The following is a 26682-nucleotide window of genomic DNA, read 5'->3' as shown; positions in this document are numbered from 1 at the left end:
TACCTTGCCTTCATATAATTAACAATCGAGTAAACATTGCCTCTATCAGATGCAGTGCCGTATGCACCATTCCATCGAAGAAAAGAGAAAGCAGAAGATATTATCATTTTGGTAGTAATGATAATATCATCGCTTAATTATTTTATATTAACATAGTTTCTGTACATAATACGAGTAGAAGTTTGAAAATAAGAAAAACCTTATTAAAAACTGCATTTATTGTTTTCTCCCATAAATTATTACTAAAACTATTACGTAAGTAGGTACCTAGAATTTTATAGCTATATAAGGACCCTCAGCCCATTTAATCTTCACAGTAGATTGAAAACGCCATAACAAGGCGAAACAATTGTCATAAATTTCAATTTTATTTTTATGTATTTTTAATAATAATATACAATTTAGTAGACTTTAAAAATCAGTGTCTGATTTTAATATTTAATATATAAAAAATAAAAATAAATTCTTTGTAGGTAATATTAAAAAATATAAATATTTGTGTTTTTATTATTTCCACAAATATTTCCATTTCATACTATTTCTGTGAGCCTAAGCGACTCATTATTAGAAATAGGTATCAAATTGTGGTAGAGTGGGTTCGAACCGAGAAACTCTGACTTAAGTGTCCGAGACACCAACCACGGGACCACAACCCGACACGTACATCGTAAATCAAATCAAACGCCAAATCTATAAATTAAAAGTCTGGAAGTATTAAAAATATTGGAAAAGCCTATGGCGAGTGTCTTATATCCACAAAAAGATCATTTGAATGGTACAAAGTATTCAAGGAGGGTCGCGAAGCCATTGACGATTTGCCTCGTTGCGGACTGCCTTCAACTTCGCATAATGAGGAAAACGTCGATAAAATAAAGAAATCTTCTTCTTCTTCTCCGTCTTATTCCTCATTGCTGAGGGTTGTGACCCTTGCAGAAGCATTGACTCTTCTCCAGTTATCCCTTTACTGTGCTGCGCGTAGCGATCCGACTACCGAGGTGCCTGCTACTGCCTTAAATTGATCGGTCCATCGTGTGTCATACACATATATTCTAATATCATTTTTGACATCTCTTCAAAGATGAAGAAGAATATGAATGTCAATAATGGGTAGAATTGGTGAATGTTACACGTGTGTAAAGTGATCACTTAAACCAGCCTATGACGGTCGTCAGCCCCGTAAATGCCCAGACTTCCATATTCTTCTTCATCTTTGATGAGATGTCAAAAATAATATGAAAATAACTCTTGTAATTGGACATAATCCAGATTTTGTGAACAAGTATTTGGACACACTCAAAATGTTATATTCTAATAAACAAAATAATATTAAACATGCATATTTTTTTTATGAAAATCAGGCGTTAGCTGACAAGAGACTTCTCCGGTAGTCTCCGATGGAATGAACACCGTATACGGTGTTTGAAAATGAAGCAAAATGCATCGAAACACGTGTCACAGTACATTTTAAGAAAACGTTGTATATGTCATGTAAAAAATTAATAAAAATGGATTGATTTTACCACAAAGTGCCAAATCAATTAATGAAACACACTCATTTATGTTGCTTTGTTTTATTACCAAAACAAATATGCAAACTTTCAATAAACCGCGCTCATCACATTTCTCTCTTTACGTAAGATGGAAAAACATCAACGTCGTAAGTGTAATAACGCGAAATTTCCATGTTTCGCATGTTGTTACCATAGCTTCTGTACAAGATCGATGTTTACAAATAGAACTAAAAGTAGTATAATCACAGAGCCTATGAATAATGTATTGAAATTAACCCGTCCAACGAATTTACATATCGCGCTATTGAGAGTAGAGTCTGTATTTTAAAATCCATAACATCACTTGTTGAAGTGCTACTGCAGTGAAAAAATAATATTTTAATAAAAATAAAATATTTATTGGCAAAGCACCTAAAATTGAGTGTTACATGCCATAATAATGCTTTTACTTAAACATTTTATTAACAATTTGACTTGAAGTTACTTAAACGTTTTTGCCATACTTATTCTAAAAGCTTTGTGACCGCACTAAATATGTTAATAATATATAAATATCTATACTGCATAAACCGAGGACAAATATAGAGCGATTTCTTTTAATATTAATTGTTGATATCTCGATATAAAGTAAAATAAGAATAATATGGAATTCTGGGTATTTACACGGCTTATGACCTGTCATAAGATATTTAGGACAGGTTTTAGAGCGATTTATATAAAAAAAATATTATTATATTTTTTTATTAATCTCAGCATAGATGAAGAAGAATATGGAAGTCTGGATATTTACAGGGCTTACGACTGTCATAGGCTACCTAAGACAGGCCCTATAAACCCAGACTTCATTATTCTTCTTTATCTATGTTGAGATGTCCAAAGAATATAAAAATAACTCGTAAATGGAGAAAATCCAGATTTCTGAACAAGTATTTGGACAGACTCAAAGTGTTGTGAATTAATATTTATTGATCAAAAACCATTTTTATATATATTTTTAAAAAAATATTTCAGATATGTTTGTAAATATTGAAAAATTATGAATGCAACTTTTGACCCTTATCCTCATCCTACAGTGCATAGGGCACTGTATCAAATTGATGTAATGTTGCTTTGATCGTTTATCACAATGAAATAAAACTGAAGCAAAATAAAATTTGTTTTACTAATGGCCTGTCGATGAAGACAAATGTAGTTTTCGAAACTAGTCGTATGTAATAAAATAAAACTAAATAAGTGGTATTATGCAAGCGTTTATTTTTTTGCCATTCCATAAAATTAATGCCGAATCAATAAATAATATGTTTTTATTCATTATTTATGTATAAATTAATATGGGGAAAAAAAGTAAATACGTTTTTTTTAGTATAAGTATTTTTGTATTAACGATACACCCTGGATAAGTAAATGTATTCTTGCGTGAATACACCCTACTGGCTTAGTCATTTTCTATTGAAGTAGGTATATTATGATACAGTATTTTGCACAGAGCTTTTAATGACTACTTATTAACGTATTTATGTATAATTTTATTACGTACATCTTTTGCCTTCTATTTTTCTGACCGTCAACTGTGGCTTGAACGCTATCCATTTAAATATCTATCGTGCATAATGTAATATACGTACATATACACACATATACTCGTATGTATACATACGAGTATATGTGTGTATATGTACGTATATATATATATATATATATATATATATATATATATATATATATATATATATATATATATATGTATATATATATATATATATATATATATATATATATATATATATATATATATATATATATATATATATATATATATATATAATATATATATATATATATATATATATATATATATATATATATATATATATATATATATATATATATATATATATATATATATATATATATATATATATATATATATATATATATATATATATATATATATATATATATATATATATTTATATATATCGTCATACGGAAAAAGGTGACCAAGTGCATTTTTTACAAAAACGTGATCATTGACTATTCGATATCTTACTAGCATAATATTGCCCTGAAAAAAATCCTAAAGGATTTGATTTTGAATGAATAAAACAAAAAAACGACACACAAGTTTATCATTAAGTCCTTTTTAAAACTGACATAACGTATCCTAGTTTTTCTCTGGCGCACATTGTTTTACCGACGGAACACTTTTTAAATTTAAATTTAAAATTAAAATTAAATTAAAATACATTTCCTTACATAAATATTTTCTGTAGGTACATTTAAAAAATAGCCTGTTTTGTATTTTTTCCAAACAAAAGATTTCTGTTGATGGATGAAAGCGCTAAATAGCCAAATAAACAAATAAATTTACGAACCTACCATCACTCATAGGAATTTCCTTTTAAGAAGACAGAACTTTTTACTTACAGATTAACACTGAATATATTGTAGATTTTACGCAGATTCAATATCTGTATTTGTCAATAATTTGATAAAGCGGAAATAAAGTAATGTTGAATTAAATTATTCAAAATCATTGATTATTGGTGAAGTGGTTAGCGCGTATGGCGCGTATATATAACATTCTGAAGACTTCGGGTTCGTTACCCAGGGGGTTTAAAGTAAAAATTAATGACTGTACGATCTAATATTCATACTAATATTTCGATGGACTGGTAACTAAAGCGCAGGAATAATCAATCACCTCATATGCATGTTAGTTCATCAAGATAACACTACGTTAATACGATGCAGTGCCTTATGTATAAGGGTTAAAGAAGAGAAGAATTTTCAATTTTTCCTTGGATGAAAGTGAAAATTTCTAATAGTGTCTTCCGAAATTAGTCATTTTCTCATTTTAAATATCTTTTTCGGGCATTCTGAAAATTACCGAAATTCTAATAATAATCTTATAAAAAAATCTGTTTTTCTCCATTTTCGATATGGCTGTTTTTGAAACGCAAGGACCAAATTATACGAACCGCGTACATGTTTATTTTGAACCGGATAAAGTTAATTACGTTTGATTTATTTATATAAAGAAGTCAAGTTCGAGTTCTGACACTGGCAGAATAAAAAGCCATTTAACGAGAAACTGGACAGGGGACTGTGCACTATATACCCTCTCGCGGTTTAATTGAAAAGTCGTTGCATCACTCCACGCGGAGTGAGGTAATGTTGCCTTACCGCGCGTTGACATTCATTCTGTCTCTGTTACAGGGGCAGGGCGCGGCGGGGGGAGCGGGAGGGAGGGGGAGGACCGGAGGAGCTCCGGCCCGGCCAGGGGACCGTGTCAGTGCAGCATGGGCCGCCGGAGTGTGCGGCCGCGCGCGCTGCTAGCGCTGCTGGCGCTGCTCTCGCTGGCTCGCGGGGCGCGCGCGCGCTTCGGGGACCGCTTGGGGCCCCGACAGCCGCCGCGCGCCGCGCCCTCCACCACTGCGGAGCCGCCGCCCCTGGCGCCGCGAGACGCCGACGTCTACGAGATGGTACCCCCCGCGCCACCGGAGCGCCACGCCGGCCTGACGGAAGCCCACCGCCTCGAGATGAGCACCGAGTTCTTCGTCATCCCCGAGAGGCCGCCCCCGCCGCTAGTCCTCGTCCGCCCGCCGCCCACTACCCGTCCCGAAGAAGAGGAGCGGGTGGCCACCGTGGTGAACGCGACCGCTCCGCCCCCTCCGTCCGGCGGGCTGCGTAGGGAGCCCTGGGCCCTGCCCCTGCTCGGGCTGTCGTCCCTCATCATGCTCGCCATGGCGGCCTTCGAAGTGTTCGTGCTGTGCAAGGTGTGGCGCGCCGCCCCCAGCCGCCGGCACCTGTTCCTGGGCCAGATGCTGCTGCTGGGTCTGTTCTGCTGCGCGGCCCAGGGCGCCCTGCTGGCGGCCGCGCCCTCCGCGCTCACGTGCGCCGCCGTGCGCTTCGGGGCCGGCGTCTCCCTGGCGCTCGTGTTCTCCGCCCTGCTCGTGAAGTGCGTGTTCCTCATCAGCCTCAACGGGGGCGTGTACCTCCCCGCGCCCTACCAGGCGCTGCTGCTCTTCTTCGCGGTGATGATCCAGGTGGCCATAGGCGCGCAGTGGCTGGGAGGCACCCCGCCGCTCGTGTCAGCCACCCCGCCCGGCCTGTGCCGCGCGCCCTTCGGGGACCTGCTGCTCTCGCTGGTGTACGTGGCCTTCCTGGGCTCCTTCGTGGGCGTGCTGGCCGCCAAGAGCCGCGGCATCCGGGACAACCACCGCGAGGCGGGCTATATCGCGTGGGCGGCGGGCGGCGCGGCGCTGCTGGCGGCGGGCTGGGCGGGCGGCGCGCTGCTGGCCGCGCCGCGCCACCGCGACGGCTGGCTGGGCGGCGGGCTGGCGCTCACGGCGGCGCTCGTGTTCCTGGTCATGTTCGCGCCCAAGGGCCGGCAGCTGGCCGCGCTGGGCAAGGGCGGGCCGGGCGCCGGCGAGCGCGAGGAGCGGCTGAGCTCCCTGAGCCGCGCCGGCTCGGGCTACTCGCCCTCCTTCTTCCACTTCAAGCCCGTGAAGTACGGCGTGGTCGGGACGGTTCCGGCGCCACCCGCCCTGCCCACCTCGGCCCGAAAGCAGCCCGTGCCACCACCCCCTGCCGGTGAGTACCTACTACACTTTCCCGACTGTCCTATGTATAGCTTGTATGCTCATTTTTATTTCATATTCATGAATATCGCGTAACTACTATCATTTTTTCATGCCCGGAAAATGTTATGCAAAAATGCAAAAATTCATGTATTGTACATCCGAATGCGTAGACATATTTTTACGTAACAATAGTATACACATTTGTTATTTTTGACATCTCAACATACATGTAAAATATGGAAGTCTGGGCTTACGACCGTCGTAGGCTAGTTTGAGTGATCACTTTACATACGTGTAACATTCACAAAATAATGTAATTAATACTCCTAAGTGGAGATAATCCAGATTTTGTAGCAAATATTTGGACACACTCAAAATGATGTACATATATATATATGTATTTCAAATAAGAATACTTCGGGGAAATAAGGTCTTTCAATTCTTTTTTCTCCATCCCGTTTCTAAAAAAACAAATAACATCACGTTATTCGATTTATTTATTATTTAAATGACCACCTACTAAAATAATTCCAACACCATTTTCCACGGTTCTTCTAGTAGAAGCCTATTATACATTGATATCATTACAACAGCCGTGGAAATCTTAATTTCTACACAATTTACACCCGCCAAGGTTTCACTTCCACTCCAGTTCGGTTTTAATGTAGAATTTAATTCTAACTAAAAGAGAAAATTGTACAATTTAATAATAATACTTACAAAAAACTAATTTGTGAACGGCACCCAAAAACTTCAGCCTTAGAATACGCAACACAGTTCTCAGGTTTACTGAATCGTAACAACATATTGTAAAACGTTAAAGTACAAGTATATACCTACTTACAGGTATTTTAACGCAAATCGGTTTTTCTCGCGTTAAATAATTCCGTTATAAAACAATCAATTTCATAAACGATTTTCATTGCATGCAATCATTAGAAACATTCTCGTATAATAGAGTAGGTACCTTTTCAAAAAGTAACGTACTACTGCTAGTGGCCTTTGTCTTTATAAAATTGGTGCATAGGGCACCACATGCGGTTAACTCGACCACAATTACATGACAAGAGGGTGATCTGTCCTGCACTCCTGATTCATGGATATATCCATGGATAGATTCATGGATATTTAGTATCCTCCCTTTTTGGAGAGGAATGTGTTATATGATGCAGGTGACGGAAGTGAAGAAACTCAGGATGAAGGTCACTCCTTTTATAAAATTTGATCCTTAAGGCGTAATTTACGATAAATCGCAACTTCATTTTCTTTAAAACCAGGTAACATTCGACATAATTGAATTTTATGTTTAAAATACTGTTTTTGTATTGAAAAATAAGTTTTTCGTCAAATACTAGTAAAAATAGTAAAAAATAGTAATAGTTAAGAAAATCATTACCTTTGTAAGGAGTTAAAAAAAAATATAAAAATCTTCTGTAAAAAAATATATTCCTATACATATGTATTTTGTTTAAATCGCGCGTGAAGGAACGTCCGACCTATTGCGCGGTCACCCGCGTTCAGAAATTCAATTCTTAGAATTTCCCCTTACTTATATCCTTTTTCGAATCTTTATTTTGTCTATAATTATTTTTTTTAGTATCATCATTATAATTTATCTCAAAATCAAGCTGTTTTTATGATCCATCGATCATTTTTAAGTATTTTTTTGTTTTTATTTTACAAAACAAGAACAATAAAAAATTACATTTTTCACAAAAATCATATACCTATTTATTATGTACAAGAAATATACGGATGATACAAAAAAATTTGTTCAATAATCGATTTTTTACTAATAGTTTATTATTTGTATATTATATCTTTTTTTGTTGTTTCATACATAGATTCAGTTCCAATAACCATAACTTTGGAGAAAATGTTGTAGGAAAGATATGGCTTATACATTTAACTAGTATACTTACATGCTTTTCGAGTACAGATTCTCAATTTCACATATCGCTCACTCCTTTCAAGAACGTCATAAACAAAAAATCGTCAATTTTCAGCTGTGCATGTTTTCGGAATGCCCAGAAAATATACTTTATCCCAGCAAAAGCGGCATACTTTTAACCTAATATTTACCCGCTACAGCGCAGAAAGTGTTGTTTTTGCATTTTGAAGAAAATGTATTGTTAAATTATTTTTTTAAATATAGTAAATATTTTTCAAATGGAGAAAAAACCTTCAGATTTTACCTAAAAAGATCTGTTGCACAATAAAAAGTTTAATAAGTGACTTGATATTTATTTTTAATACACTGTATCATATTTTCAAACATTAAAAACGTTCTCCTGAAAAATATTTTTTTTTTATTTATGATGTTCTTGAAAGGAGTGAGCGAAATATGTTTTATTTATGTATACATATTATATTAAAATACGTCATTTTAAAACGAAAAGTTTCCAACATAAATATTAACACACTTCCATGCGCACAGTTATGTATAGGTACTCGTAATATATGATATAGTTTTAAATATATCGTTAAAATAAGAAAGTTATTAATGGTTATTTCATTTGAAATCAGCGATATTCGTGAAAGGTCGTATTTAAAATAAACAATAAATATTTCTGTGCCAATTCCCCGTTCTTTTACGATATTACGAGTACGCTGTAGCGTAGTCGAGTGGACGATCTACCGCGCAATTGGCATCGCGGGCTCGATTCCCACCAATCGATTGCATTTTTTTAAATATTTTATTTGTATAAAAAAAATAACTCCAGTAAGTGAAGAAAGCCCAGATGTGTGAACAAGTATTGGGACATACCCAAAATGCTCTCTTCCACAATCAAACTATTGATATTTTATTTTAAATTAAGAAAATCACAGTGTTTTACATAAATGTGAAATATCTAATACTCTAAAAGACGATGTCTTGCATTGATTACCATGAAAAAAATGGCCAGTTACTTTCAGAGGCCAATATCTAAATATAGGTATTTACCCTACATTTATTTTCGCCTTATTATACTCGTAACTCAGTTTCACTATAATTTATAGACTCCCATTTAATACTGCGAATAATGTAACTGTGATGACTCTTATTTGATATGTGAAATAACTCTGATATACAAACGTTAGATTTCGGTGTAAGCACATTGTTTCACAAAGTAAAGGGTTACTCGCAAATATACAATTCAGTACGCGATCGGCTGCGGCTGGAAGAGCTTTTTAAATATATGTTTCTTAAATATAATAATAATAATAAAACCTTTATCCGCACCCCAATGGTGCATAGGGCACTGCGTCATATAAATGCGGAGTTATCTTGATCGTTTACACATGAAGGAAAGATGATCAGCCCTCCGCTTCAGGTACCAGTCCAGGGTAATATTGAATAAATATACATGTACATATAATTTACCTGCATTTTGGTTCTTTAGACATAGCCTGTGTTGAGCCGAAATACTTAATTTCGAATATATACTAAAAAATTACATTTATATATTTTTTTTACCTTCCCTACCTTTCCATAATTCTTTTATTTTCAAACCAATATATTTAAATAAAACCAAAACTATTTTTGCAATACAAAAATGGTTTTTAAGCAAAAAATCAATTACGTCACTTGTTACTATATTATTTTCACAACCATATATCGCTCACTCCTTTCAAGAACGTCATAAATCAAAAAACTTGATTTTTCAGGAGAACGTTTTTAACGTTTGAAAATATAACACAATGTATTAAAAATAAATACCAAGCCACTTATTGAACTTTTTACTGTGCAACAGATCTTTTTAGGTAAAACCTGAAGGTTTTTTCTCCATTTGAAAAATATTTAGTATTTTTAAAAAATAATTTAACAATACCTTTTCTTCAAAATGCAAAAACAACGTTTTCTGCTCTGTAGCGGTAAATATTAAGTTAAAAATATGCCACTCTTGTTGGGATATAGTACATTTTCTGCGAATTCCGAAAACATGCACAACTGAAAATAGACGATTTTTGATTTATGACGTTCTTGAAAGGAGTGAGCGATATGTGTTTCGAAGAATAACTTATTTTTCCAATAGAAAAAAAAGTGTTTTTAATAAATAAAAAAATCTATAACGTCAAATGTTACTCTGTTATTATCATAACCAAATATTTATTTCGCGGAAAAACTTATTTTGTTCAATAGAAAAATGGTATTTTAAGCGAAAAATTCAATTACCTTTAACGTTACCTGGGTTTAAAGAAAATAAAGTTGGGGGTTATCGATTACCCCGCCTTAATGTCGAATCAATAAACAATATATCGTGAAAATATTCCTATCAACAGCTAGCCAGTTGCCATATAAGCTGGCCTCCACATTCGACCGTGCATTTTTTATTTGATCTTGGCCATTGTTTTCGTAATTGACTCCTTATACCGCTTTCGTTTCCCGCATGCGCGGTGCCATAAAGCCTCCCATAGCATTATTCACTCACTTTTACCCGGTAATTACCGCCATAGCAGCCGTACCAGCGAACAATACCGGGAAACCGCGATTAACCGGGATACTGATAGGCAATAAAGGAATCATAAAGTGGATAATGTGCGCTTTTAATTCGCGGTAAAGAAGCCTCACTCCTAATGCAGAAGTTACCGTTCATTATGGAAGAAATCTTGAAGTCCCTATTTCGATTGTTAGCTAAATGAAAGTCCGGTAAATCTCGCTAATCTGACAATATTAAAACTTTTTTTTTGATATCTCATCAAAGATGAAGAAGTATGTGGAGGTCTGGGCATTTACGGGGCTGAAGACCGTCATAGGTTGGTTTAAATAGTGCTCACTTTACACACGTGAAACATTCACCAATTCTACCCATTATTGACAAACACACTACTCAAATTCTGGTAAGTTCTATATATGTGAACCAATTTTTGAAACATTATTCTTGAATCACTAGAACTTCACTAGAGACATCTATTGGTGAGACGAAAATAAGCTTTTTATTGAGCAGAAACTCTTTTTATTAGTAGTATGTGAGGTCCGAATCCTGGATTATAATCACACACATGAGAAACGCCAGAAAATATCTTTTTCATTTTTATTATTTAAGCTTATAATTTGGCCAGATAATTTATTTACAACATTTTGAGTGTGTTCAAATACTTGTTCACAAAATCTGGATTATTTCCAATTACAGGAGTTATTTTCATATAAGTTTATTTAAAATAATATCAAAATAACTTCTATATTTATTTATTTAAAATAATATCAAAATAACTTCTATATTTATTTATTTAAAATAATATCAAAATAACTCCTGTAATTGGAGATAATCCAGATTTTGTGATCAAGTATTTGGACACACTCAAAATGTTGTATTTTAAAACTTAATATTATCGAGTTGTCGTTATTGCCAAACATCTGGAATAAGTAATATAAGGAAAACCCCACATCCATGACATAAGTAACTAACCATCACCCGCTTCCCCGCAGCCGTAGAGAGAATTTAACGCTACACAATTCTGTTTTTGCCTCTTTCACATTTATGCATCTCCTCATACATATCGCCCGATTATTTAATATAAAGTTTTTGAAATACTTGATCATAAACGAATTTCACCTCAGTCTTCCTCTGTTTCAATTCATTCTCTCGCTCCTTACGTCCACACCGACGAAATAAACCCATTTCATGGAATTGGCCTATAAATTTTTCATTCATTTTTTCATTCAAACCCTTATACGCACCCTATGGTGCATAGGGCACTGCATCATATAAACGCAGTATTATCTTGATCATTAACACATGAAGGAAAGGTGATCAGCCCTCCGCTTCAGGTACCCGTCCAGGGTTATATCGAATAAATATTAGAGTGAAAAAATCACTAATATTTATTTGACCCTCCACTGAGAATCGAACCCCGGACCTCCAGTATGGTAGCCGAGCGTGCTGACCATTACACTACGGAGGCGGACAATCATTTTAGGAACATCAAAAACTTAACCTATTTTTTTCCTTTTTTGTTCAGGTTTTTTTTATATAATTATCATTTACAACATTTTGAGTGTGTCCAAATACTTGTTCACAAAATTTGGATTATCTCCAATTACAGGAGTTATTTTCATATTAAAATTAATATGAAAATAACTCCTGTAATTGGAGATAATCCAGATTTTGTGAACAAGTATTTGGACACACTCAAAATGTTGTAAATAAATTATCTGGTCAAATTATAAGCTTAATAATAAAAATGAAAATGGTATTTTCTGGCGTTTCTCATGTGTGTGATTATAATCCAGGATTCGGATCTCACATACTAATATAAGAGTTTCTGCTTAATAAAAAGCTTCTTTACATCTCACCAATAGATGTCTCTAGTGAAGTTCTAGTGATTCAAGAACAAGGTTTCTAAATTGGTTCATATATATTGAACTTCCGAGAATTTGAGTAGTGTGGTTGTCAATAATGGGTAGAATTGGTGAATGTTACACGTGTGTAAAGTGATCACTTAAACCAGCCTATGACGGTCGTCAGCCCCGTAAATGCCCAGACTTCTATATTCTTCTTCATCTTTGATGAGATGTCAAAAAATAATATAATTATCATTTCATTTATTCTTTGAACTGCCGCGGGCCAGATAGAGCATACAAAGTATCCACACATATCCATATGTAATATGCGCATACATTAATATGTTTGTGCAGACCGCAGACCATACATTCCCATTAACAACAAATTGTTGAAATAACATCCCATTGTTCCAATCTCTGTGGCAAATTTCTATCCATATTCCTAACTGACGTGTCTTGTTCCCATCTAAAAGCTGTATTACACTCAAAATTTCTTAATCGTACCCATGAATCATACAATGACGACTTTGTTCACATGGAATTCTCAAATATGAATTATTATTTTTTATCTTCAATTGCTTCAATTTAGTCGGTAATTATCAAAGATAATGCGCAGATAAGAAGAATATTCCTTTTTTATCTATTTTTTTGATGGATAAATCACTAATACTTTATAATTATAACATTACTTTATTATTTATTAATTATATATACACACACACACATATATATGTATATATATAAATAAATAAATAAATATATATATATATATATATATATATATATATATATATATATATATATATATATATATATATATATATATATATATATATATATATATATATATATTTATATATATATATATATATATATATATATATATATATATGTATATATATATACATATTTATATATATTTATATATATATATATATATATATATATATATATATATATATATATATATATATATATATATATATATATATATATATATATATATATATACAATATAAATATCGAACTTTTTACTGTGCAACAGATGTTTTTAGGTGAAATCCGAAATGTTTTTTCTCCATGTAAAAAATATTTAGCATATTTAAAAAAAGTTATTAAACGATACCTTTTCTTCAAAATGCACAAACAACACTTTCTGCCCTTGTAGCAGGTAAATATGAAGTTAAAAAAATATAAAGATATAGTACATTTTCTGGGCCATTTTGAAAACATGCACAAGTGAAAATTGACGATTTTTGAAATATGACGTTGTTGAAAGGAGTGAGCGATATCACATGCACGAATAAGAATATGTATATATATATATATATATATATATATATATATATATATATATATATACATATATATATATATATATATATATATATATATATATATATATATATATATATATATATATATATATATATATATCTATATATATATATATATAGTAGTAAGTAGGTACGTATGTTTTGTCTTCAGTCGAATGAGGGTCAGAATTATAATCGTTATGGAAGTTAATCACTTCATCTGCGCAGGAAGTCGTAACAAACTTATCTGACTCGATGAATGGTGGACCATCCCTGCTACAACTTATATTATTATTTTCCTTTTTTATAATACACATTGCACAACCTTTTTCACAAGGTCTTTAGCTGTATCTCAGGCAGCCATCGATTGGAATCAAACCTCTACTTACTGATCATCTTTAATTAATTCCTCTTATCGTAATTTACCATCTACCTTCCCATTTTTCCCAGATACTTATAAATTATTTTTTAAACGTATAATATGGTGTGGGTATACCTTCTTGAAATTCACGGTTATTTATTTACGCTAACATCAAAAGCATGATGAAAAAATAAGATAAACACTACGCTACGGAGGCGACAGAAGAGGTCCCAGGTTCGATTATTACCGGGATCACTATTACTGGCAATAATAGAATTTAGTTTCAACTCCTTACCTTTCAATAACTCTTTTCTTTTCAAAACCATAAATATGTTTTTTTCAAAGAAAAACTTTTTTTTTTAAATACAATAACGTTGTTTTAAGAAAAAAGTTCAATTATGTCGATATGTCACCTGGGTTCAATGAAAATTACATTGCGATTTATCGAATACTGGGCCTTAATATAATGTTATCCTGAAGTGACTCCGAATGCACAAGATTGATCATCTTACCTCCACAAAATTTACAATCAAGATCTCCGCTTGATTCAGTGCCCCTTGCCTTTTTACACATTATGTATAATTTTATTTTATTTTATTTTTCTTTATTTGGAAATTTAACAGAACATTAACAAAAATACATTTACAATAGTGAATAACAAATAAAACAGGTAATTGTAATATAACATTCCGATTACAAAATATCACAAATGTTAAATGAGTTAAAAGTAAATAATTAAAAAGAAATAATGTTTTCACGATAACAAATTTTGCTCCAACGCTTTTTCTAAGAGCATCAAGATTTCCATTTTTCTTCCGATTATCATTTGAATTATGCCAATAATCGATTGATCATTCGACGACATTGGTTATTTTTTTAATAATCGATATCCAACACTAAATGTTGTGCCCATTCCTTTTCTAAAACTATCCAAACCATTTCTAAAACTAATTTCCAAACCCACATAATTTTAACTGTGAAACGACATCATATAATATGAATTTTATGATGGCGGTTCCCTTTTCGGCGCCCTGTTTGATCACCCCTGCATAGTACAAGCCGATGAATATTTAGTAGCTTTAACTAACTAACTAACTAACCATCACGCCGCTTCACTGCAGGGGTAGGCAGAGAGAATAGAATACCATACCACTCTGTCCTTGCAAATATTATTCGCCTCTTCCACATAAATGTATCTCCTCATATAAACCCGCCGATTATTTCGATTCCTGACCCGGCCGCTTTCAAGTATTTGATATACCTGATCATGTCAAGTTTTCCTCGGTCTTCCTCAGCTCCCTTTTCCAACTACCCTTACCACACAAATTTGTTTTGCCGTTCTTTCCTCGCTCATTCGTTCCACATGTCCAAACCATCTCAACACACCTTTCTTAATTTTGGCGATAGTGCTCATCTCAGCCTTGCATTCCTTCCTTATTTCACCATTCGAACATCTATCATGCATCGTTTTTCCGCACATTCGTCTAAGGGATCGAATTTCGACATTCAGTCTACTTGCACCATCTTTTGGCAACTCCATGCTTCGCTTCCCATACATAAGAAATTATTATAAAGCATAAGCAATCAATAAAATCCCTCTCCAAACACAAGAGCTATTCTCATATTATTTTTTGACATCTAATCAAAGATGGAGAAGAACATGGAAGTCTGGGCATTTACGGGGCTGACGACCGTCATAGGCTGGTTTAAGCTTTTGGGTGTTGAGTTTCTGCTTAGTAAAAAGCTTCTTTACATCTCACCAATAGATGTCTTTAGTGAAGTTCTAGTGATTCAAGAACAAGGTTTCTAAATTGGTTCATATATATAGAACTCCCAAGAATTTGAGTAGTGTGGTCGTCAATAATGGGTAGAATTGGTGAACGATACACGTGTGTAAAGTGATCACTTAAACCACCCTATGACGGTCGTCAGCCTCGTAAATGCCCAGACTTCCATATTTTTCTTCATCTTTGATGAGATGTCAAAAAATAATATCATAAAAATTAATTGTTAGTATGTTAATGGTTTAATAAATATAAGTGATTTTTTCACTCTAATATTAATTCAATATTACACTGGACTGGTACCTGAAGTGGAGGGCTGATCACCTTTCCTTCATGTGTAATCGTTCGAGATAACACTGCGTTTATATGAAGCAGTGCCCTATGCACCATTGGGGTGCGGTAAGGGATTTAGTATTAATTGTTATCAGAATATGTAGCATAATTCTTTTTTATTGCATAATGCATTTTTCATTTTAAAAAACTCTCAACCATGTTACTTAGTTACATTAACAATTTTACTTTGTTAAATCGTTTCATTAAAATGCATTATCATTCCGGTTGCATAACATAAAAATTCATGACGTTAAATCCATTAAAAACGCATAAAAATGGCGGCGTTTTATCTTTTTAAGTTTAAAAATGAAATTAAACAACTAATTTAAGTAAAGTACCATAAAAATGGAGTTCTTGATTTCCGTTCAATTTGTGATCGTCGTAATTTATTACCAACTTACCTAAAATAATCTTTACTAAGCGACCTGAATTGTTAACCAAATTACCTCTTTACAAATCAGACCGTGGCATTTACCGAATATCGATTTATCACATCTCTCCAATATACATAGGTATTTATCAATTCTATTTTTTTATTCAATTTAATTAAAGTATTATTCGGTATATCGAAAGAAATCGGTTTCGTAAAACAGCAAAAAAAAATGTTCATATACTTAAGATATATAGGGTCCGCCATCTAAAGTTTTTTTTTTCAACTAGTGCTTATTTCGTGAATGGTAACACTTAGCTCATGTCTGATTTGACAGATAATTAGTTTTATCCTTCCGCTAAGCGAATATGGTTATGTGTATACGCTTGAACAACGCTGGGAAATATTGCGACATTACTTTGAAAATCATGGTAATGTTGCAGAATGTGTGCGAAAATTGCGTACGGTTTTTGGAAGAAGAGAAGCACCGTCAGCTCCGTATGTTCGTTATCTTGTGAAAAAAGTGAAAGAAACTGGCATCCTCATCGATAAACCAAAGCGTGAAAAGCCAAAAACAGTGCGTACACCCGAGAATATCGATGTTGTGGCAGAAAGTGTGCGTGAAGCGCCATCAACATCAATTCACCGTCGTTCTCAACAATTTGAACGGATTTTTGTTCACAAAAATTGAAGAGGAGGATATTGGCAACATTTGGTTTCAACAAGACGGCGCTACGTGCCACACAGCCGAAGCTACACTCGATGTTTTGCGCCCTTTTTTCAAAAAAAAAAAGTTATTTGGCGGACCCTATATATATATATATATATATATATATATATATATATATATATATATATATATATATATATATATATATATATATATATATATATATATATATATATATATATATATATATATATATATATATATATATATATATATATATATATATATATATATTATATATATATATATATATATATATATATATATATATATATATTTATATATTTATATATTTATATATATATATATATTTATATATATATATATATATATATATATATATATATATATATATATATATATATATATATATATATATATATATATATATATATATATATATATTTAAATATATATATATATATATATATATATATATATATATATATATATATATATATATATATATATATATATATATATATATATATATATATATTAAACATTACTTGATGAAACTCCATTTAAATAAAAATATATTTATACTTTTCACAAAAATAATATACAAACAATTGTGTCGGGTTGTGGTCCCGTGGTTAGTGCCGCGGACTCTTAAGTCAGAGTTTCTCGGTCGAACCCACTCTACCACAATTTGATACCTATTTATAATGAGCCGCTTAGGCTCACAGAAATGTATGAAATTGAAATATTTTTGTTGAAAAAAAAACACATAAAAAACATTTTAATATTTCTATGAAGCTTAAAATATATATGCAGAATAGCTTATTTGTTGGGTTTTGTAAAACAACAGTAAGCGATTTGTTTACATTATAGATTTTTGGTAAACATTGACCATTCTTGAAGATCTCCATTTGTAATATATTTATTCATAATATTTACACAAATATTATACAAACATCATTTATGTTTCTTTATAGATTATAAATTTTCTTACGTTTCTTTGTAGCTTTAAAAAAATATATATAAATATCGTATGTATTTAGTACATAGTCCATACATATGTACATATTCCGCCTCCGTGGTGTAATGGTCAGCGTGTTTAGCTACCGTGCTGGAGGCCCCGAGCTCGATTCCCAGGGGGGGGTAAAAATAAATATTAGTGATTTAACACTGTAATTTTTATTTAATATTACCCTGGACTGGTTCCTGAAGCGCAAGTGTGATCACCTTGCCTTCATGTAAGTAATGATCAAGATAACATTGCGTCAATTCGATGCAGTGCCCTATGCACCATTGGGTGCGGTTAAGGGTTATATGTAATAAGTAATTACGTGGTCATCGATTTACGACTTTAGAAATGACGCCAATTTCATGTTTCAAATATTTTTGTTATATAAATCTGACAAATATTTTTGTTACATAAATCTGACAAATATTTTTGTTACATAAATCTGTCAAATATTTTTGTTACATAAATCTGACAAATATTTTTAGGATATAATCCAAAGAAACATGCATTATTCACTTACCTATTTCTTGTACTAATTTATTACATTTCTGCAAATCCCAGGTTATTTAAAGCTGTTTTTTTCTATGAAATCGTTACTCCGGAAAAATAAATTGTGAAAGAGGACATAGAAAATATTTACCGATTTTTAGTAAATTCTTCAATTTCTTGAATGTTTTTCGCAGATACTTTGTGGCACATTTTATAAACTTTATAAAATAAAACAACTTTGTTTTGACCACTTTTTATAATTCATAACACGGAAGCAACTACCCTGTTTCAACAGCTTTGTAGTTATTTTTTACTTAAATTAACAGTAGTAGTGCATCGTACTCTAAATTAGAGTATAATGTAACCAGTTCGTATAAAAATGTTAAGTAATGGTTAGATTTGACCGAAATAACGGACTCCCAAAATGTGTAATTGAATTATTTAAGATGGAAATTAACAATGCTGTTGCGAGAAAATAATGTCGTTATGTATTTATTATAATATATTGCTACATCAGCAAGACGATTCGACTTCTTTTAGATGAAATAATGCCAACTGTAGCAAGAGTCATCGATCTTCACGCACGCTTTATCATATCAGTCACTAACAGGGCTGTCACAACCGTGCGCAATATGCGTAAACAAATCACAATATTTTCCGTGTGTCCAAATATTCTTATAATATTCTTCTTCATCTATGTTGAGAGATTTCAGTAAATAAATTACGAAAAAAATTTTTTTTTTTTAAATTGTAATGGCTCATTAGGGAACATTTTTATGATTAAACTCATGTTTTAAAAAAAGGAATATCCCACAAAGTCTCTACTTTAAAGGCTTGTCAGTAGGTAGGATAGTAAGGATAGGAAAGTCAGATGCAAAAAACATATTACAAACACCCAGACCAATTGAAAGTAAATATTACTAGAATTAATTTCGCATTTGGCGGGAAACGAACCCACAACGCTAGTTTCGCGGACGAGCGTCTACCTAACTACGCCACGGAGCCTGTCTATATGATTATGTGCATATATTATTAAAATACATTAAAATTATTTTTCTTCATTTAATTTCCCTCTTTTATATTTAGAGGATTCGGGGTTCGAAACACGCGACTCGATTCTTCAGTTATCCTAGTTAATTTCCATTTTTATCACAAAAATAAATATTTCCAACTCTTTGAAGGAAAAAAAATATTCTCGGAGATATAGTTTTTTTTTTAATCAAACGTTTCTTAAATCTAGCCGTCCGTTATTGTTAAAAGCATCACATAATATGAAGACATGTAATAATAATACTCTGTATTGTTTTTACTGCACTATTCTCTAAAAAAAACGTTGTCGACATATTTCAGTAAGATTACCCAACGTCATGTTTTGAATCCAATAACACAATTATATTATTACAAAAGTGCCTATTCTTGTTACATTGTCTAACCCTGAATCAGGCGCGCAAGCGTAGAGAAACGTAATGTTTCGAAAGTAACTAAGTTGGCAAAATGACAACAAAACATTTTATCCTATTGTTTGAGAATGTACCAGAAATTATAACATTTTTTTATTATTATCATATTTACTTAATACATATTTTATTTGATAATATGACGGTGGAAAACCCAACTATCCCAATGTCATCTTCTTAAAAAATATATATTCTTTGTAAAATTAAACAACTTTGTTTTAAACCACTTTTTTATTTTATTATAAGTACACTTTAATCACCAGGGTTAATTGAATTCTAAAACATTAAAATACTAAAAAAACATTAAAATAGGAAGGTACTCATAGTTAATTACATTCCCTTACTATTATACTAATAATATTATGTAAAAATATGATTTTTAAAACTCCTAAATATGGTTTAAATCACAATTTTTAAATCATATTTTCATATGGTGTACGGAGTGTGTGGAAGTTTTTGGTAAGGGAATGTAATTAACTATGAGTACCTATTTTAATGTTTTTTTTTTATATTTTAATGTTTTAGAATTTATAAACCTTGATGATGACAAAGTTCTTGTCGAAACCGGTTGATTGAAGTGTACTAATAATATAATTAAAAAAAAGTGTTTAAAACAAAGTTGTTTGATTTTACAAAGTTTATAAAATGTGCCACAAAGTATCTGCGAAAAACATTCAAGAAATATATATTCATTGCATGAAGGTTAAGTCCGTCATATATTTTTTCAAAGAAATTCCCCTTCTGACCTATTTAAAGCCTTAATGTTACCTTGCTGGAGGTCCCAGATTCGATTCACAGGAGGGAGTGAAAATAAATATTTACAACATTTTGAGTATGTCCAAATACTTGTTCACAAATCTGGATTATCTTCAATTACAGGAGTTATTTTTTGACATCTAAATTGGTTCATATATATGGAACTTCCAAGAATTTGAGTAGTGTGGTTGTCAATAATGGGTAGAATTGGTGAATGTTACACGTGTGTAAAATGATCACTTAAACCAGCCTATGACGGTCGTCAGCCCTGTAAATGCCCAGACTTCCATATTCTTCTTCATCTTTGATGAGATGTCAAAAAATAATATGAAAAATAAATATTAGTGATTTACACTCTAATATTTATTTAATACTACCCTGAAAAGCAGGAGTGATCACCTTGCCCTTTCTTATATAAGTAACAATCTAGATAACACTGCGTCAATACGTTGCAGTGCCCTATGCACCGTTGGGTGCGGATAAGGGTTAGAAGAAGACATATGTTAGATAATAAAATTGCTGAGTGTGCCACTACTAGAATGTGTATAGTTGATTTGACTGCATGAGAGCACTCCAGGGTTAATTGTGCCTCATCCATTTTATTAATTTTTCACTTTAATAATTATTCGATAATACCCCGGACTGGTACCTGAAGCGCAGGGCTGATCACCTTTCCTTCATGTGTAAACGATCAAGATAATACTGCATTTATATGATGCAGTGCCCTATGCATTATCGGGTGCGGATGAGAGTTTAAAGAAGAAATTATCATATCGCTCTTTTTAATTTATCTTCATCTATGTTGAGATCTCAAAAATGGAATACTAGAGACTTAAAAATAAATGATAAATCTGCTAGAGTGTACATGAGTGCAAATATTTGTCATTGAATGCCACGATATTTTAAAATATTTGACAGAGCTGTTTTTATATGATGCAGTGCCCTATGCACCATTGTGGTGCGGATAAGGGTTTGAAGAATGAAGACATTAACCTCACAAAAAATTATTATGTATTAAATTGTAAAAGAAAAACCCTTGTTTATTACCACTTGAGGTTATTTTATTATGACGACTAATTCAGAAGCTATGCTTCCTTCTTCAGGTCAAAATATAAACTAAAACAAAATAAGTAATTATCCGTTCTTATAAATAAGGAGAGGAGTAAGTTATATCGTAGTCATACAGGGGAAAGTGACCAAGTGCATTTTTTACAAAAACAAGATCATTGACTATTTGATATCTTACTAGCTTAATATTGCACTGAAAAAAATCCCAAAGGATTTAAAACTTGGAAGCATAATATACTGACTTGTTCAAAATGACTAAGTGCATTGATGTTTATTTTCTTGCCAAGCAAAAGTGACTTAAATGGCCCTCCTGAACATTTTACGTTTTGTCACTTTCTCCTGTACGACTACGATATACAAAATCAGCAAGAAAAAATAACACTTTATTTTATACACCTATATTGTGTCATAAACACTTCCGCAATCCTTCTCTTTCGCACTTGCTAAGAGCGTAATATCACTGGAATATGAGGGTTTGCACTTGAAATGTCTGACGGAAGGATGCTTCACAGATCGGTATCCGGCGGCCTTGGCACGACTGTACTGCTATCCTGGAATGCCACCCCTGCACCCTTATGCACCCCCTTGTCACTACTACTATCCGCCGAGATTCACTCCAGGTAAGTTGGCATTAAACGGTGCCGGATTCAGGAACCTCTAGACCCGATAAATACACAAGTTTACATCAAATCCAAACTCAATATATCTGCCAAACAAACATGAAATACAAAAATTTAAACAGAGCTATACTGTAGAACAGGGCTACTTGAACTTTGATGTGTTACTTGAGCCCAGTACAAAAAAATATTTAAATCTGTATTTGGTCTGCAATAATGAATGTATCGTGACAATAAGTGTCACCTGTCAGGGAAACAATGAATCATGTCGATACGTTCATTATTGTAGACCAAATAATCATCTAAATAAAAAAAAATTGTACTGGGCTCAAGTAACACATCAACGTTCAAGTAGCCCCGTTTTACGGTACTACTTTTGTAATAATGTATAAAATTTGAGTGCCTAGTATTTTCTGTTAATAAACATGTCCGAGAAAGAAATCATGTATAGTAAATAATGTATGAATATTGTAATGTGTTTTATAAACTTCCTGACACTAACTTATCCCCACCCAATGGAACATAAAGCACTGCATGAAATTAATGAAATGTTCACTTGATTGTTATTATTATATGAAGGCAAGGTGATCAGTCCTACGCTTTAGGTACCAGGTTATACTGAATAAATATTAGAGTGAAATAATACTTATTTATTAAATATGTGTTTTGCCTCCCCCTGGGAGTCGAACCCGTGACCTCCAGCATAGTAGCCAGCAATAAATGATGATTGAATATATTAACTTGAAATTCAATTTAACAAATAAATTATCAATACCAGTTTCAGAAGTTTAATAATAAATTAAATTCCCATACAGTTTGATTGCATTTAAAACCCATTTTTAAATTAACTTAAATATCTTGTCAAGCAATGTTTCATGTTAAAATTGAATTAAAAAATATTTTATTCTGGGATAAATTATATTAAAAATAACTTTTTTATCACAGTTACATATATACAACACTTTACAATATTTAGACATTATCTATTATTATTCATATTGGCACACATCTCATCAAGCAAAGGTTTCCCTTAAATTTACAGCTTAAATATGCACTCTCTTCCATACTTTGCTTTTACACAAAATATTCCAGCGATATTACGTTTACGCATTAATTTGTATTTAATTGTCTTAAATATCATTATCTAAAATGTCGATTTTTAAAGCATGTGTAATATCGCTAGGGTATTTCAGACATGCATCCTTAGATTTATTGCAAGCTTAATTTAGAGATCTCTAGAGAGAAAGAATAATGGATATTATTTTAATAATATTATGGGCAACCATGTAAAAAAACATTTCAAATATTTTAAATTGTGACCGTGGGTCAGAATATAATAAATCTTATTCTAAATACTAAATAAAGCACTGATTCTTTTCTTTTATTGTTTGATTCTTCCAACATTTTGTTTTATTTATCTTTTTAATTATTATTTCTTTTGGTCTAGCCTAAAAACACACATTTCTTTAAATTTGCATGTCGAGTCTGGTTTCACTGGAAAAGAATATGATCATCATTATTTAGATGAATTTCTAACAGAATTTATATGAGAAGATTTTATAGATAATTAAGATAATTCAGCAAAGTTGTCTTTAGATATAAACAGATATTTTTTTAAATATTTAATTCCATATATGTATGAACATATTATATCCCACATATATACCGAAGCAGCGTGATGGTTTTATATATCCCATTCAATAAATATGTATATTAAATACATAATGCAATATGTGTTATATATACATAATTTATACCACTAGTATTTTAACATTATTGTAAGTAATACTCATGAATTTCAAAACAAACTTAAAGGTAGTCAATTCACAAGATTTTCTCTATGTGCAAATCTGCAACCTGCACTACGATAAATGTGACCTATGATAATTGTAACCCTTCTGTATATTTTCATTCGATTTTCTTCAAATCCACACCATAAGTTTTTTAAAGTAATTTTTTTTTCAATTTTTCAGGGCTCTTGATGAGATCAGACGAAGCCAATATGTACACAACGCTGGAGCCGACATTTAGTAGTAATCCTAATGTTTACTTCCAACGGAATGAAGGAGTCCACCCCGGAATGATGTATTGATTAATACGATAGTAATTCAACAAGTATAATAAGACTTTACTGATCTATATTGTGTGCAATAAATGTAATAGTGTCGCATTATTCAATATACAATGAATTGTATTCTGTAGCAGCATGAAAATTTTAGTGGTTGCAGGAATAATTTTCAACATTAATTTAAATTTAAACAATGGTCTCAGCATATGTATAAAATCATTATACTTTAATTTTCTTATTGTCTGCATGGATCAAGTTTTGGTAGATGGATGTACTTATCATCTGCATACAAACAAATGAAACCGTGATTAAAAAAATTAAGGCATTCATATGAAAACAAGCATTAGTTATATAAACTTACCACACATATATTAATCTAGGAACATATCACGGATTACTCAGTTTTAAAATTGTATTAATAAAAAAAGTATTTTTCACAGATTATCCAAATAGTTTTTGATAATTAAATGGTCAAAATTTTGTCTTGAATTACATTAAGTAGATTCACAAAATATCATTTAAAATGTTCAATTCTTGTAAATGTTCCTACTACCTTGTCTTACTTTTAAGATAAATTATTTTACGATAGAAGTTAGTGATCCTGAGTAGATTTTCGTCAGATTTAGTCATGTAAATATGTGGTAAAGAAAAATGTATTGACCATTTACGAGGGCATTGGTAATAAAAATAATGCCACATTTCTTTCACTTTCAACACTTTCCTCAAACAATATTTTATCTGTTGATGGCAAAATACGTAGAAATTATTCGTATATGGAGGATTGCAATGATTTTTCTCGTAATCTAAACTAATCTATGAATTCTCCTTTATATAGGATTAAATATACAAAATTTTATTCTGTATTGTAGAAAATTTATTGATTTTTTTACCCTGTAACAAACTTATGGATTTCTCTTTTATTGAGACAAATCCATGAATATTCCTATATAACACGATGCTTCTATGTATTTTACAAATAGTGTGGTCTTTTTCTTTTATACTGTTTATGGTTAAGCATTGGATCTTAGATTTTTGTCACCAATGCCCTCAAATCTATCTTTTTATGACACTTATTTGGCCATTTAGAAATTATTTTCTGTTGATTTATTTTGTAAATAAGTACAAGTATTGATTGCATAAAATGTATTTGAATCAGATATATTTTTTACTTTTAAAATTTATGACTTCAATACGTCGGAAAGATTTAATTACAATGTGTTGATATCATATTATAATAAAAATCATCCCTTATTTTATAAAATTCTTGACAAAAAAATTAACAGTAAATTTTATATTTGTGATTCTTTGTGGCTGCTATTACTTTAGACTAGATGTAATTTAATTTTTAGTAAAAAAAGGACAAATGTCTTATTTGTATTAACTATACTGTCCAAAATCAATTAGAAAAAATACTGTAAATACGCAAATAAAAATATTAAATACATGAGCTTTATTTTTTTAACAAATTTGTCGCTATATATAATAGATCCTCAAAAATCATGACACCTTATATTTTAGGCTTTTTATTGTGATAAAGTAATGTATAATTTAAAATTTGCAATTATGTCTTATATTTTTTTACCGATATTAATTTAATATAATTGCTGTGGATTTTTTACTATGCTGCAATTATTTACAGATTTCAATATTTGTTTATCCTTCAGAAACAGAGAACTGAAAAATATAGGCATCCATAGAAATATAATCCAATGTTTTTATCCGCTTCTGAGTTAAATCAATTGAATATCCTGTGTCAATTCCCAGAGGAATCATAATGAAAGTATTTTTTCACTCCAATATAAATTTTGTAATACCCTAAACTGGTACCCTGAAGCGCAGAGATGATCAACACGCCTCTGTGATACTAATGATAAAGTTGACACTTGAGATGACTTTATGCAGTGTCCTATGCACCATGGGATTTGAATTCTTTCACGCCAATATGTTTATTTTTGATTTTTCTAAAATTAGCAGCAAACATGTTGTTAAGTATAGAAACAT

General features: G+C 32.1%; 1 protein-coding gene across 2 annotated transcripts; it reads left to right on the top strand.

Annotated features, from left to right (window-relative positions):
* The first annotated feature begins 4797 nt into the window (after positions 1–4797).
* On the top strand, positions 4798–26125 carry LOC148308459 (uncharacterized). 2 transcript variants are annotated; one of them, XM_088261667.1, is made up of 3 exons: positions 4798–6107; positions 22509–22616; positions 24587–26125. In XM_088261667.1, exons 1-3 carry the CDS (start codon positions 4814–4816, stop codon positions 24703–24705), a joined length of 1521 nt encoding a protein of 506 aa, XP_088117793.1. In that variant the 5' UTR covers positions 4798–4813; the 3' UTR covers positions 24706–26125. The 2 variants fall into 2 exon arrangements, with proteins under 2 accessions (XP_088117793.1, XP_088117794.1); XM_088261668.1 differs by lacking the exon at positions 22509–22616.
* Positions 26126–26682: the final 557 nt, after the last annotated feature.

Source organism: Brachycentrus maculatus, unplaced genomic scaffold (genome assembly GCF_059751285.1).
Source record: "Brachycentrus maculatus isolate JH-2025_06_01 unplaced genomic scaffold, ASM5975128v1 h1tg000165l, whole genome shotgun sequence".
In the NCBI taxonomy this organism is placed as follows: Eukaryota; Metazoa; Arthropoda; class Insecta; order Trichoptera; family Brachycentridae; genus Brachycentrus; species Brachycentrus maculatus.
Note: the sequence above shows the minus strand (reverse complement) of the source record. Positions and strands in the feature narration are given on the sequence as shown.

Coding starts and splice junctions, on each gene's coding strand:
- LOC148308459 (XM_088261667.1), top strand. CDS start 4,814: ATGGGCCGCCGGAGTGTGCGGCCGCGCGCGCTGCTAGCGCTGCTGGCG. Junction 6,108..22,508: donor CGTGCCACCACCCCCTGCCG/GTGAGTACCTAC, acceptor GATGCTTCACAG/ATCGGTATCCGGCGGCCTTG. Junction 22,617..24,586: donor TCCGCCGAGATTCACTCCAG/GTAAGTTGGCAT, acceptor TCAATTTTTCAG/GGCTCTTGATGAGATCAGAC.